Source organism: Odontomachus brunneus, unplaced genomic scaffold, assembly GCF_010583005.1.
Source record: "Odontomachus brunneus isolate Ranch 3 - 2012 unplaced genomic scaffold, Obru_v1 Obru_scaffold_012, whole genome shotgun sequence".
Lineage (NCBI taxonomy): Eukaryota > Metazoa > Arthropoda > Insecta > Hymenoptera > Formicidae > Odontomachus > Odontomachus brunneus.
In genome coordinates, this window is record NW_022639462.1 from 1,052,918 (window position 1) to 1,068,740 (window position 15,823).

The 15,823-nt window shown below is 45.3% G+C and overlaps 1 protein-coding gene across 2 annotated transcripts in view; it reads left to right on the forward strand.

Annotated features, from left to right (window-relative positions):
* The window catches only part of LOC116840902 (proton-coupled amino acid transporter-like protein pathetic), a 27,794-nt gene extending 13,376 nt beyond the window's left edge, over positions 1 to 14,418 (forward strand). Inside the window, exons 1-5 of one of the 2 annotated variants that reach the window (XM_032808237.1) lie at positions 2,956 to 3,033; positions 3,965 to 4,050; positions 9,091 to 9,498; positions 9,777 to 10,137; positions 10,575 to 14,418. In XM_032808237.1, the coding sequence (XP_032664128.1) occupies positions 2,956 to 3,033; positions 3,965 to 4,050; positions 9,091 to 9,498; positions 9,777 to 10,137; positions 10,575 to 11,165 (1,524 nt within the window). In that variant the 3' untranslated portion in view covers positions 11,166 to 14,418. Of the gene's footprint in view, positions 1 to 2,955; positions 3,034 to 3,964; positions 4,051 to 9,090; positions 9,499 to 9,776; positions 10,138 to 10,574 lie in introns of those variants that run through there. The other variant, XM_032808238.1, reaches the window with a different exon arrangement.
* Positions 14,419 to 15,823: the final 1,405 nt, after the last annotated feature.

Sequence of the window (15,823 nt, forward strand, 5' to 3'; positions counted from 1 at the left end):
TCTCTCTCTCTCTCTCTCTCTCTCTCTCTCTCTCTCTGAACTAAACACTCGGTCTCATGACTGAGTTCCGCAAACAAATTTATTCTCATTAACATAACAAGATGGCAAAAGAAAGGATTCCATTCACGGGACGTGTTAGTCGATGATGTAACTTCCAATTACGTCGGGTCGGAAAGTTATAAGCTTTTTTCGACACCGAACAAAGGCAATGGTGCCGTATCGCTGTTCTGCGAACTACCGTCTCTGATTTATGAGAGAATAAATTTGCAGAATCACCAACGATATACGATAAGCGCGTCCCCGGTCGGAACGGAGTTTCCGCGTGGTACCTAAACTCTGTCGCTCCGAGGAGAGAACGCCGAGGCGCCGCGACGGAAATAGGCGCCGAATTCGTGCCAGCTGTCCACGAGGTGGCGGCCGAAGAGATGTCCAATCGGCAGGAACGTCCTTCGCGCTCGCGCACATACATCGTGCGGGGGGGGTGCGTTGCATGCGAAATGCCGCGGCCGGAACACAGGATGCTGTTCGGCAGGATATTACGCGTGGGCGCGCGCAGCTCGTCCTCCGCGCGCGTCACAGACGCGTCCCGCCGCGCCTCGGCGACATTTCCAGTTCCCGAAATAAGCTCCGAGACACGTGTGGGTTACGCGCGGACTCGCCCGGTGGGATTTCAACGGCGTGCCTGCAAGCGAATTTATGTAGCGGATTACACGGATTCTGGCCGGGGCATAATCGGCGTGTTTACTTACATAACAGTGACGTCACTGAGAAGGCACCTAACTCGGCGACGCCGACGGCAGAAGGAAAGAGAGAGAGAGAGAGAGAGAGAGGAATAGAAAAAAAAGATTGCCGTTGGAGAAGACGTTAAGACGAATATTTTCGCGACTAACACTTCACTCAAATTTACGGGTGGGCATACCATTGACGTTTCGTGCGCGCTTTTAGACACGGCACAATAAATTCTTGGCCGTGCTCTAAACGACGCTTTATTTGCGCGGTATTTACGTGACACACGTGCATTTCGCTGACACCAACCTGACGCGTCATCATAATTCTAACGTCAAATCGCGAAGCGATGTGGATCGTCATAGGATTCACGTGCGCACGCAAGAGGACGCATCTATTTTTGACGCACTTAGGCATCGGTATCTTCTCAAAGATATCTCTTTCTCTCCCTCTCCTCCTCCTCTTCTCTCTCTTTCTCTTTCAATCGCAATCTTTAATTTAACTACTAGCACATTGTTTCAACACTTGTTCCCTCTCAGGCTACCACATCTAAGCAGTTCTAATGATTTTGCAAATCCTAAGGAGTAACCCTTCCCCTAAGAAAAAATATCTATTTCCATATAATATTTCTAAAATACTTATAAAGAAAAAGCCGTACTCACCATATACTTACAATCTTTTTCTATCTAAATTCTATTTTCGTCAAATGCAAAATTTTTCTACTTCTTGATGCACTTGAGGAAATATATTTCAGATATCGCTTAATAACACTTTCTTTTCTCTCTCTCTCTCTCTCTCTCTCTCTCTTTCTCTCTCTCTCTCCTTCGCGCGGCGCAATGAAAATAATATCGCGTAGTCTCCCGAAAGGAGATCCAAAAGAGACAAAAAGAGAGAGAGAAGTTCTCGAGACGCGGCAACTTAAATAGATCACTTTCCTGGACGATCTTTAACCCATTTGTCCGCCAACCGCCGACTTCATTGAGTTACGGCGTAATGAGTTAAACAATATCTCGTTATGCCGCCAACTGGACTGCGACCGGGAGAACGAATTTAAATAAGATCGTCTCGCACAGCGCGCTTCGACGCATGTCGAAACAATATAAATAACCGTCGTTAGTCCTCCATCCGCTCTTCTTCGTCGTGTTTGACCGCACGTCGTGGGCGCCGCGCGGTTGCGCCATCGCGAATTTTCCGCGCAATAATCGCACGCGGGTGAAGAGGCAGCCGAGCGCAACCCTCTAATTCGAGAATCAAACCGCGGAGGCAAGAACGACGACGACGACAGCGACGGCGACGGGATCCGTCTGTCGTGCCGTTCAAACAGATCCTGTGCTAAACCTTCTCGTTAGCGGTCAGATGGCCGGCAAAGACGCGCGGCTCACGTGAGCCGCGGCCGCGCTCGCGTCTGTTTGCTCTTCCTATTTTCGTAAGTCGCACGATATATAAAGGAGTCCGTCCTCGCCGGACGTTGCCGAAAGATTTGGCAGCGAGAGCCGCGCTTTTCTACGCCGCGCACGGCTCTACACATAGAAAGAGAGAGAGAAAGAGAGCGGTCCGGATAACGCGAATAGGACGGACCGACGTTCAGGACGCGCGAAGGTGCACACGGAACAGTGCGAAGTCGCCGGGTCTAACGCTCGCCGCTCGCGGATTATCGGCGAATCGCGACGCCCGTTTTATTCGGCCGCGCCGACGTCGATTTTCGCGTTCCTCTGCGGACGCCGCCGTAGCCGGAGCCGTCTCAAGATAGACTCGTCGTCCTCGCTTCGTCGCGCGCCTCTTCGTCGTCGGAGCCAACAAGCGGCCGTCTTGAATATGAACGTGGAACCTGAACGGCACGTCGCGACGTTCTCGTGACTGCGCGGCTACGTGCTGTTTGCGGAAGGACAAGGGAACCTCCCCGAGGTAGTGCCGCGAGGACCGTCCCAGTGATTCCGTTTCTTCGTGAACCTCATCCCGATCGCGCTCTTCTGTTCCTCGTGGAGGTGCGTCCTGATTCCGTCGGAGATTCCAACTGATCGCCGATCGATCGTGATAGTGGTACGCGCGTCAGGTGGTACGTCACGAGTGAACGTCAGGTAACAATCACGCCTCGATGGACGTCGGCCGTTCGTGCACGTGGTGCGCGTGACGTTTACGCTCCCTTACAAAGTCCGCGCGGTGTTCGCGTGTGCTCGCCGAGGAGAGATTTGAAGAAGGGTGAAGGAAGGCTTCCACGAAAGAGCGAAGATGGGGAACGCCGATAGCGCCCACGACGTGGAAATGAGCTCCCTGTCGGCGGCGGCGGACGATCGTCCCCACATTAGGGTGAATACATTGCGCGAATTATAGTGGTTAGCAAACTCACGGGTGACTCACGCTCAGGGACGACTTGATGCGCCGCGCACTGTCGGAGCGAGATCCGAAGACGCGAGACAAAATCTCAGGATCGCCTGAAAACTGATTTCGAGTCATGTTGCGTTCCACGAAGAAGATTTTATAGTAAAAATTAGCTTAAACCAGCCGGCGTTACCTGGGCTTCTTGTATCTACAATATTTAAACTTATCACAAAGTGTCAAGAGAATGAAATCAAGGGGACAGGGTGCCATAGTTCGAGTTTCATAATAGCCTATATTTTTTCGCAAGGTCCTAGAAAGCAATCGTGCAAAATTTGATCTAGAGATCGGTCAAAGGATTTAAGTAAGAAACATCTTATAGAGTGTCTGATGATATTGAGTACTCATACTCAATATGTATTTATTTCGTGTACGCGTAAAATTACTAAAGGCACAGTAAAATCGGGCAGAATTTATGTGAAATAAACCGTAATATTCTCACTGTGTTGCCGATTGACGAATTCTATATTTAATCGTGGAAAAGTTCCCACAGAGTTGACTTAATTTCTGCCGCGGCAGCAGATTACCATAATACCGTTAATAAGTCGGACAGGCCGCGGCTTGATCAGTATAAAATATGCCGGTAAACAAAACAGAGCACATGCACGCGTATAACCGGCGCGCAGATGCATTCGACACACGGCGGCTATACATATGATATCACGGCGGTATAAAACTGACCCAACCCAATCTGTCCGAAGGAGAAAATTACGTGCGGTCGTTGACATCCGGATGCATCCAAAAATGTCAATGCGTTCGCAGGCGCGCGCTTATTTCGATCTAGTCTAGTCGCGGATGTGTAATATGAATGTGTGTGCGCGCGCGCTTAATTAATCCGATCGCTCGACCCCTTCTGTTGCAGAGAACGCCAATGCGCCCGATGATAGCGGAATACGAGCCAAAGAAGCACGGCGTGAAAACTGAACTCTCAGACGTGGTGCTTGTCAAGTAAGTCCCGAAACTCCATTAACGAAATCAGCGCGAACGAACGATGGTTCAGCGATAGTCGAGCAATTCGCTATCCGCTACCACGACCGATCATCACCATTGCTTTCTTGCCAAACCCAAATGCTCAAGCAAACGTGAGTGAGAAGACATCCCGAGGATCATATATTGTGCATTTTACATTTTTCATTAATACGTGTATTCTCTCTCATATTCTTTATGCTACTGTATTTTATCATATGATTACGTTAATTCACTCACTGTTGTTGTTCATTCCTCTCTCTTTCTCTTTCTCTCTCTCTCTCTCTCTCTCTCTCTCTCTCTCTTTCTATCTCTTTTGTTGTTGTTTCGTTGTTTTTATCGTTAAACAGAGAAACTACTCTAATCGTTAGTACCACACTAATCGTGCATACCGCCTGATCGCTGACGTAGAATTCGTAGCGTAGCTGGCACCAAGGATGCTTCGACGGCCGCCTGCTGAATCTTGGACGAGTGCGAGGTTGTTCATTTGTGTGTGCGTACAGATATGTACTGCTGCTTATTGTGCAATGTTCTTTCATGCCGACGTGCCGACGAGAAATTCACTCGATCTGGGACATGCGTTGGTCTTAAAAAAGAAAAGAAAGATCCCACCGAATCGAATTGATTGGCGGTACCAAAGTCGCTTCGTCTCTCATCTTTGTCTTGCCGAACATGAAACAAAATTCTCTCTCTTTCTTCCTCTGACCTTTCCTTATTTTTGCAAGTGAAAATAATTATAACAGACTCATAGCGCATGTCTGCAGTCCATAAATCTCCGTTTCGATTTTGCAATTAAATCAACGTACGGAAGGCGTGAAGACTTTTCTCACTCTCTCTCTTTCTTTCTCTCTCTCTCTCTCTCTCCGTCTCTCTCCCTTTCTCTTTCGATATTACGCACGATAAGCGACTATCGATGTAGGTGGTTGAAAGTAGTCATCAGGATGGACAATAAGGTCGGATTTTCACGTAAACGATCAGCTTTCCTCGTCGATTGATTTGGCGGCGCCGCGACGATATCTTTGGATCCTTCGCGCTCGAGACGGGACTTCTTCTCTGCTGCCTGTTTTGCCATTCGTACGCCAAACTCCGCGCTTTTCCCGCACGTGCGAATTTTCCCGACCTTCAGGTAGCTTACGCAAATTGCTCGCGCGCTCGGTTGATCTTTGACACCTTCGCATTTGTGTATTCACGCGTTTCCGAGTTTCAAGCGTTTGTTATTCATGGCACCGACGCCGCCGCAGTCGTCGCTCACGTTGCTCCGATTTCGCTGAACGCTATTATATCCGTACCAGCTAATCGCTCTCTTAGCGGCTGACGAGTGGCTTCTAATCCTACTTAACGTAATGATACTTAATGATATTGTAGGAACAACCTTCGGTAGCGAGACGAAGACGTGTGCGCGTCGTCTGTATTGTAATGAAATAATGTCTCGTCTGAGAAATCCGCCAGCGAGAAAATCCATTTTGCTCCCGGTTAACCGTCTACTCGCGTCGTATTATCGTTCTTACATGCGCGTTTTGTACCTTACAATTTGCGAGGTCGCGAGAGTAAGTCGCGCGCGAGTCCCCTTCGCGGCGAAACGCAGCAGAGCAGGAGAATCGTCGCAGTTATCTCGTCGCTGATCGAGAATGCTTCGTGTAGAGGTCATGCGGTATGCAAAGCAGAATATGTTCCCAGAAAATAGAGGATCTGCCTGTCTTTACTGTATAATATGTGCATTTATATGATTCCAGACTTGCGTATAAACTCCGGGCGTATATTCGCTTCTGAAAGCGCTCTGCGAATAACGAAAGAGAACGAAAAAAAAAAAAAAAAAACAAAACGAAAAGATACTAACGTAAAGAAAAGAATAGAGAAAAAAGCATACGGTACTATTGTCGGACCGACGCCTTGATGTTTTTTTTAAAGCTCGACGGGACATACACGACGACGGCACGACTTAGACGCGACTCGGACATGACAGACACCTGATCGGACGTAAAATTGCAAAATTCCCGGGCCAAAGCCGAGACATTGGCATCGATTCGGTGATAGATCGCTCGACGTGTGTGTAGAGAGAATAAGAAAAAAACACGAAAAAAATATATACATATAAAACGAAATATACTCGGCCAAGTGCGCAAAAAGTTCGGAAGGCGAAGGAGGCTTGTTAGTCGTCGTACTGCGTCGTGGCGCTGGGCGCCGCGACGGTGATGCAGTGCGGTGGTTGCAGCTGCCCTCACTATATGCCTGTAACGCGGCGCGTGAACTCTTCGTCACGTTGTAACACGTGACGGACACACACAGACTCTATTCCCGGAGCTTTCTCGACAGAAAGCTTCGCACGTCTACGGAGAGAAACTACCGCACCTAAAAAATATGGGTACCTATAATACCTACACACCTACCTTTTTTTACGAATTTTTACACAAACACATATCGCGTGTACTCTCCCCCCACCCTCTCTTTCTCTCTTTCGTTCTTTCATACACGCATACACACACACACACACGCGCATACACACAGGACACGCGTATATACATACATAAATAAATAAATATATGCATACACACACGTGTACACAAGCGAATAATTTTATTATCTACACGCGACGTAAGATATATATCAATTACTGAGATGAGGTTGCCGGTCTCGAGTTACCGTTGATTACTAACGCGCCGACACATCGTGTTAGTCCCTAGAATCATTCGCTTGCTATCTCTTGTTCTTGACTTTTCAGTACGCAATGTCGTACGTCTGCGATCGAGTGCGAGTCCAACGAGCGCGGGAGGAGGAAAAATCGGTGACGCGCGCGCGGCCCGTCGTTTACATTCGCGGCCGACGGAATGCGCTTGCTCAGCATATTATTATCGCTGCGTAGTGTCAACGAGGAAACGCTCCTCGTGAAGTCGCACTTTAGGTTACGATCGGCGACTGCCGATTCTGACAAGGGCAAGATGAACGTCCGACTCTGAACGCCAATCTCTTGCCGTGGGAATTTTCCGAGAGACGAGAGCTCTCAAATGCACCTGCCTTTAGGCACTTTTTCCCTGTTGAGTAACAAAAATTTAATTTTTCCTTTTCCCTTTCGAGAAATAATCTCCTTATCGGACTCATCGCGCTGCTTGCGTGGGCGAGACAAGAGAGACGTATGATAACGTTAAAAGAGATAAACGATCTATAAAAACGGTCTGGGCGATATTACGCGTACGCGCTTAGCGCGATAACTGAATCACGTTAGCGTCATTGGAATAATTTAACGCCTCCAGGACGATAATACTGTGAACTCATTATCATTTTCCTTCTTGAGAGAGATTCAGTGAATTAATAGATTAACCGTTTGAATGAAACCCTGTGTGTATGTGTGTGTGCGTGATTGTACAGGCTCATCTACAATAAGTGAAATAAGCTTGACGTGTATATAAGTTGGAACAAAAAATAAAAATAATTTTCATGTTGCTTACGGCCCTTATACTCTAGCTTCCATACACCGGAAGTATTTCTCTTACCTGAAAAAAAATATTTCCGATGTGAGGGAATCAGAGTATAGAGGTGTAAATGAAATAAATTATTTTTATTTCTTACTCCAACTTTTACGGTAAGCTTACTCCGCGTATTGTAGACGACCCTTGCGTCTACGCACAGAAGATTTCAGTTCGGGCAACCAGCTAGGGACCAGACGAAAAATTCGCCGACGAGAAATAATATCTCTGTGACTAAAAATATTCATCTGAACATTCAGCTGTATTAAAATTTGGTTGAAACTAACAACAATTGACTGAGTAGTAATCTCCGACAGAAATGTTTCTGTTCCTACACTGAGGGAAAAATTACCTTAAAATCAACAAATATTTCTTTGATGGGTGCCATTAACATATTTACTTAAATCTAAATTCTCTTTATTTAAATCAAATATTGTTTACCTGATTTAAACAAGCAATATTTGGTTTAAACAAAGAGAATTTAGATTTAAATAAATATGTTAATGGCACCCATCAAAGAAATACTTGTTGATTTTAAGGTAATTTTTCCCTCAGTGTACCATCAAGTTTTTCATTTGGTCCCCAAGTAACAGAAAATTCAGTTACTCTAACGGAGTTGTATTTTCCGTGTGTGCGCGGAGCGAACAATTTATCGTTAATATCATAATAGAAAATATACAAGTATAAAAAACAATAAAGGCCGAATCGACCGCGAGTTAACTACACGAGTATCCTGAATTTCTTTCAACACGCTTATTTTTTCCCGACCTTGCGCGCCTTAATATCGTATTCTCGATCTCTCTCTCTCCCTTTTTTTTTAACGATGATACGCGCTTTAATGCACTCGAAGCGCAGACGTAACGACCTAATAACGAGGTAGCGCAGCTCTCTCATCGCCGTTCGCTCGAATAAAATCACCGTCGTTAAGAGAACCTTGCCGCGGCCTCTGAATGCGCAACTCTCGCATATGTCTCGCACCCTGTCTGCATCCCCGCTCTCTCTCTCTCTCTCTCTCTCTCTCTCTCTCTCTCTTTTTCTCTCTTTCTCTCTCCGACTCCCTCGGCATGCGAGCGTGCGAGAAAGAGTACCTCTCCACTTCGGCACTCTCTTATTATACACCCTCACATCACGCGTCGTGATGCAAATCGCGGGCACGAGGAAAACGCCGTGAAACCGCGTGAAACAGGACCAGGTCCCACGTAACACTATATACTCACGTTATCCACGCGCGAGATAAATATGTATAAACTGTACAGGATGTCGCAGACACCAACGCCGCTCCTTTCGCCTATGCACTCTTTGATCAGCTCGTCTGAAAAGCCTCTTAACGAGAGAGAATTCGAACGAACACATTTCTCCTCGGCCGTTCCTTTCATTATCATGTCGGATACCCCTCTCGATGATTAAACCGGATAAGACCGGATTGGTCGAACAGTCTGTAGATCAAAGGAGCGGCGGCGACGCTCTGAGATACCCTGTATGTCTACCTGTAATCTACATCCCACTCACGGAAGCAGTTCGCGCCGTGCACCGCGACATACTAAAGCCGCCGGTTTTGCAGATACAAGTGCGAGAAAAATGACGTGCCCATTACGGTCACGAACGGATCGACCTTGCCGCTTGTGGAACGACAGATCGACGAGGAGGCCGCCCTTTACGACCCGTTCGAGCACCGCAAGCTTGCCCATCCCACGTCGGACCTCGACACGCTCATACATCTGCTCAAGGGTAGCCTGGGCACTGGCATACTCGCGATGCCGATGGCCTTCCGCAATGCCGGCCTCGCCTTCGGACTCTTCGCCACTTTTTTCATCGGCGCAGTCTGCACCTACTGCGTCCACATACTCGTCAAGTCCGCCCACCGTCTGTGCAGGCGGACGCAGACGCCCAGTCTCGGCTTCGCCGATGTGGCCGAAGCAGCCTTCTTGGACGGGCCTGAACCCGTTCAGAAATACGCCAGACTCGCTAAGTAAGTGTAATCGCGGGAGACATCGCGCTTACTTTACGTTTCATAGCTTGGCTGAGAATGAAGCGGTCGCGTAGCTCGTTCAAAATTGATTATGGCTCACCTGGGCTCTTCCTGAGAACTCCTTTAAGTGAACCATCAGCTTCTGTCAAGTGGGCGACCGCTTTATTTTCCCTACTAGGATTAGTCAAGGGAATAACGTGTCCTGCATACCTTCTGCACACGATGGTCCATTGAGATCCTCCATCACGTCGACTGTATCACGTTCGATTGACTTTCAGGGCGACGATCAACACGTTCCTGGTGATCGACTTGGTAGGCTGCTGCTGCGTATACATCGTCTTCATCTCGACCAACCTCAAGGAGGTTGTGGACTATTACACGGCAACGGACAAGGATTTGCGGATCTACATGGCCGCGTTGCTGCCGTTTCTCATCACCTTCTCCCTAGTGAGGAATCTCAAATTCCTCGCGCCCTTCTCGATGGTGGCGAACGTGTTGATTGCCACCGGCATGGGGATCACTTTCTACTACATCTTCAGCGATCTACCCAGTATCGACAATGTGCCAAATTTCTCAAGCTGGTCGCAGCTACCTCTCTTCTTCGGCACTGCCATCTTCGCGCTCGAGGGCATCGGTGTTGTAAGTTTGCATTTTCACGATCTATAGCTTCACGATCATTTCGGATTACCGACCTCAACGTCGAAAAATATTACAAGTAAATCAAAGTAAAATTACAAGTTGAATCTCGATTGTTTGTGTCGCGACCATAGAAGTAGAAATAGATGCTTTACGATACTGCGCAACGCAGAAGCGACTCTGCATTCGGTTGCTAGACACGTTCGAGCATTTAACGGTCACGTCCGATGGTTCTGAATACCAGCAATCACGCAAACCGCGTGGCACGCCTTCGTTCGCGCTTCGTGGAATGTGTTAACGTGCGAATACCTCGAAAGAATCCGCGCGGCATTGACGTCAATGTAACATGTGACGACACCTGCGTTAATGTTGCATAATTTCCAACTGCTCGTTCGTCCGCCGTGCTTCTAATTTGTCCGCATCCGGAACTTGTTTCTCAGGTTATGCCGTTGGAGAATAACATGAAGACGCCGTCGCACTTTATCGGCTGCCCGGGTGTCCTCAACACTGGTATGTTCTTCGTCGTATTGCTGTACAGCACCGTCGGTTTCTTCGGTTACTGGAAGTATGGTGACACCACGAAGGCCTCCATCACGCTCAATCCGCCGCAGGACGAGGTGCTCGCACAATCCGCCAAAGTTATGATCGCCGTGGCGATATTCCTCACCTACGGGCTCCAGTTCTACGTGCCGATGGAGATCATTTGGAAAAACGCCAAGCAGTACTTCGGCTCGCGACGATTGTTCGGCGAGTATCTGCTGCGTATCTTCTTGGTGATCTTCACAGTTTGCGTGGCGATCGCCATCCCGAATCTGGGTCCGTTCATCTCCCTCGTAGGCGCGGTGTGCCTATCCACGCTCGGCCTCATGTTCCCGTCGGTGATCGAGCTGGTGACCGTGTGGGAGCTGGAGAACGGCCTTGGCAAGTGGAACTGGCGGCTGTGGAAGAATCTCGCCATCATCTCTTTCGGCGTGTTAGGCTTCCTCACTGGCACATACGTGAGCATTCAGGAGATCCTGGAGGGCAAATGAGGCGCTGGGTCCGGCGCGAGGAACGGCGGCCCACGGCGGCCGTTCGCGAATACCGCACGTCATCCGGACGCGAGTATCACCATCAGCCTCGCTACTCGTCACCGCGAGTGACACATTACGGATGACGGCGCGCTCGACGCTCTACAGGGCGAAACAATCGGTCGTCGCGACGTTCACGACGCGATGACGGCGATGACGGCGGGGACGATACGACGCGATGTCGACGAACGCTCCCCCTGCTTGGCTCCGGGAATGGTTGCCCTCCTGTGTGACTCCCGGTTCCCGTATATCCTTCCTATCGATAGCACGATGACAACACTATTACGACGACGACGGAGACGACGAAGGCAGAGCTTTCGCGTGATCGAGCTTTTATCTACGCTTCACTTTCTTAACAGTAGACAGATTGTTAATTAGTACGCGCATTGTATACGGCTGACGAGACGCGAACGTATCACCCGAATATATTATGCTTCTACTTTCGGCTATTAATTTTAGCTATTAATTCGTGCGCACGATATCATTAATTATTTGTCATGAGCGAATGAAATCGTCAATTAGCCGGATAATTATTCAACAGCAAAATCTTATCAATAACATGAATCGTTGCATTGCAAGTAATATCGCACAAATCAAGATTGGAAAGCAGTCACACGAGATTTCGGAATAATTTTTCAATAATTCTTCATGTTACATTGTGAGTCAACATTAAACACTCGAATATTTCTTTCGTGGAAAGAGAAGATACGTTTTGTTTATCGAAAAAAAGAAACATCAAAATCTCAATTTGATCATAAAAGATTTCCATATACGCGCGAATACTTCTCGCACGAGAAACTAATGTCTCTTTATATATAAAAATTTGCTTTTTTGAAACGCAGGAGCTCTCGACCAATTTAATTGGCGAGAATTCATATTTCATTCCGTAATAATATGCGCAAGGTGGCGGAGTTAGCATTCGTAAACTGCGAGTTTCTGCCGCGCGATGTTGGTCCACAGGCTAAAGTTTCACGTTGAATATTAATGACAGCTCAAATATTCTTTTTTCTCCCCTTTTTCTTTCCGTTTTATCTATTCGTGTCGCGTCGGCCGTACGCGCGCCGCTTCTTTGCGGACTCCACAACTGCGGGACGGTTTTTTTAGAATAGCGTATGCGACATTTCCTGGTCGTACGTGAACTTCGCATACCTACATATACATATGTATACATACCGTGTACATAAGATACACGAAACATCGCGTTTTGTTGACGAGAAACGAGAACCATACGCCTCGGCTATTGGGCTCGCTCGTTCGAATTGTCACGATAAGAGGACGATCTGTAAGATACCGCGTTTCGCCGGGAGAGCGCCGATCGTACGTGACATCGTCTTCCTTTTACAATCAAGTTGCCGCATTGCTATCTGTGCCTTGGCAGCAGCTACTTCGAAACAGATTTATCGAATTGCAACAACAAGGCATTGCTGAAAGTCGCACAGTCTTAGGCAGAGCTGACCAACATGCCGAAATTTCAAATCGATTTTCTGGAAAATCCGCTTCTTTCGCGTGGAATCAATAGATTTGTATCTAAATTGACATTCATTCGACAACAGATTTGGCTCAGCTGACGCGAAGGAACGCACGATCACGTAACGATCGACTGACCGTAATGTCCTCAGATGTGACGATCGATCGGCACACTTCCAGCGAAAACTATTGATCTGTTCCTAGTGCATGACGCACGAAATCGTACAAAGATGATTAATTCAGTAAGAGTAGTAAGCAGAAGGGTGCGTAGGTGTAGTAATGTCGTGATGCACGCTTGCTAGTCTGTAAGTAAAATCGCGATACACTGTTTCGCGCGTTGCTCCGTCAGCGCGCGATATAAACGACGTCAATTGGTCCCGTTATCGAAAACGGAGGATGTCCGTTTTGACCCTTAGCGTTAACCAAAGGGGAAGTAGAGTCGGAAGTAGAAGACGGATATTCGAACGTTCGCTGTAACATCTCTGTTATTGGCTAAGAGTGAGAAAAGCAACGAGATATTTGCCAGATTTTCTTTCTTTCTTTTTTTCCAATTGAATGTCACACAAACAGGGAATTACGAACGAAGATCAAATCCTCTTGTCAACAAGAAATTCAGCAAGTTGTTGACTGTTTTGCTAATTGATAACCTGTGCCTTTCGCGTGTTCGATAATTAGCAATAATCTCGAATTTACACGTCTTCGTAGGATACGCAAACGAGAAGACTGCAACAACAAACTTTTCTACGAATTTTGACTATTAAAATTTGACCACACGTCACTTTTTGTGTGTGTCTACCGTCTCGGCGACGTCAAGATATGGATCAAGATATATTCGTTTTGAAGGCAGTATTAAAATAAGGCTCGCAAAGCCTGTTTCGAGAGATCTGTTCCGCGTCACATTGCAGTTCTTAACTCTTTATAGCATTTACAGCGATTTATCGTGCGCGACACTTTTTCGCATTGATATTCGGAAATATTCACCGAATTACGATCTGACAGATAACTAAGCGACGAATTTAAATTCGTTAAATGTAAATGAAAACGTCACATCTCTCTCTATAAAGAGTTCACGCGGCTACGAGCTGCTGCGACATCCATTTCGAAAGTCAACCTACATCGTTCAAACGAGTTTCATTTCTTCTCTTGGAAGAACACGTTTCGTAAGAATGTACATATATTCGACAAGAATTGCTATACTACAAAATATACATGATTTATATTGTTTCGAACGTGCCATCGATTTTTCGACGGCAGACTCATAGCATTTTCGCAGCTTTCATAGAAAACCATCGTTCTCGCCTAAGAAAAATACCGGGACGCTAATCGTCAGGTCCTATTTTAGAAGCTTTCATCAAGTGGGATAAATAGGTTGGACGCACAGTACGTAAGCCGTATCGCTGTACGATTTTTGTAGTACGCTCGTTTGATAATTTAGGGTTTTATACGAGAGAAAGTAGAAAAAAAAACAAAACTTGTTTATTCTCTCGTCGAGAGTTGACGAGAGTTATCGACCGATGCACGGCGATTATTGCCGTTCTTCCGTTTTTATAAAAAGAATGAATAATACATACATATATGTATGTATATGTACATCTGTTTGAGTGTGTACCTCCTTTATAATCCTATATACACGCACATACACAGATATACGTATATATATGGAATCTTTCTCTATCTAATGATGTAAGTTTACCACATGTAGAAACGCTTGTTAAATAAACCGATGGGAAGTGTAGGATGTTTAAAACGTCCCGATAAAAAATTTTTTATGCATAATTATATATAAAATTTGCCCATATATAATTATGTATAATTATATGTATAATTACATATAATTGTAAATTATATGTATAATTACATAGTTGTAAATTATATAAAATTATATATAAAATTATGTATATAATTATACATTATTATATATAAGTAACATATATGGACAAATTTCATACATAATTATATATAATAATGTATAATTATATATAACTTTATATAATTTTACATAATTATGTATAAAAAATTTTTCATAGGGGTTGATTAATGTATTCCTTACTTTTGCTTTCACGCGAACAACCCGACCGGCATATTCACAGTTTAATCGTTCGTAATATGATAAATGCAACTACATGCCTCTCCGAAGCAATAATTGCCGTGCAAGTGCCATCATTCTACACGCACAAGTGATCTTGTGCAAATTGTTGATCGATCGGTCATCCTATTAAACTTTACGGAATTTAATATACGATTTACGAAATATTGTTTTGCATTACTTATATCTTTTTTTAAAACCTCCAAAAAAATTAATAAAATATAATTCGATAAAACACTCTACGACTCATTCATTCTCTTTCCTCTCTCTCTCTCTTTTTCTTTGTTTCGTTCCGGAATTACGACACTCTGTGTAACGAGGATAATAAGAAGAGTCAAAAATTTAATGAGCGAAACGAGTGCATATTCCGCAATTACGCAATGTTGCACAATACGCACATTCCGGGAAATATCCGCTAATTTCATCGATAACGTTTAAAACGACCTCGATCTAATTATTGCATAACGCAACATGCGAAATTTGTGTAACGACAAAGAGCAAATTGTGCAATGTGGTGGCGATAAAAACAGAATGAGTTGAAAGAAGCCGAAGTGCGCATCAGCGGACAGATGCGTAATAATGCAAATGTACACATTTTTCTCTCCCTCTCTTTCCACGAGGAAATGGATCGCAAATAAATTGATAACAAAAATTCCCGACGTATGGACTCATTCGTATAATTGCGCATTTAAATTTATATGCTTGTCATGCTAGATTTAACTGAGCAAATATTTAATCGAATTCATTAACATTCTAGGCAATAGAGTGACGTCAAATGATATAACATCTTAATGACTCTAATGACTCAAATTTAAGATCATACATCTTATTGACTCTAATGACTCAATATGTCATTAAAGGCCGATTGTTCTAACTTCTTGGTTACCCAATAGCTAAATAAAAATAGTTAAATCATGTCTTTCTTCGTTTTTTCTTCAAAAAGATAAACATATGATTTAACTATTAGGTCTTTAGATGTTCTCCCACCACCTATGTCGGAAACTATTATTGGCAATGTGTGGATATAACGATAAATTCCACAAAACAATATGATCTTTTATTTGAA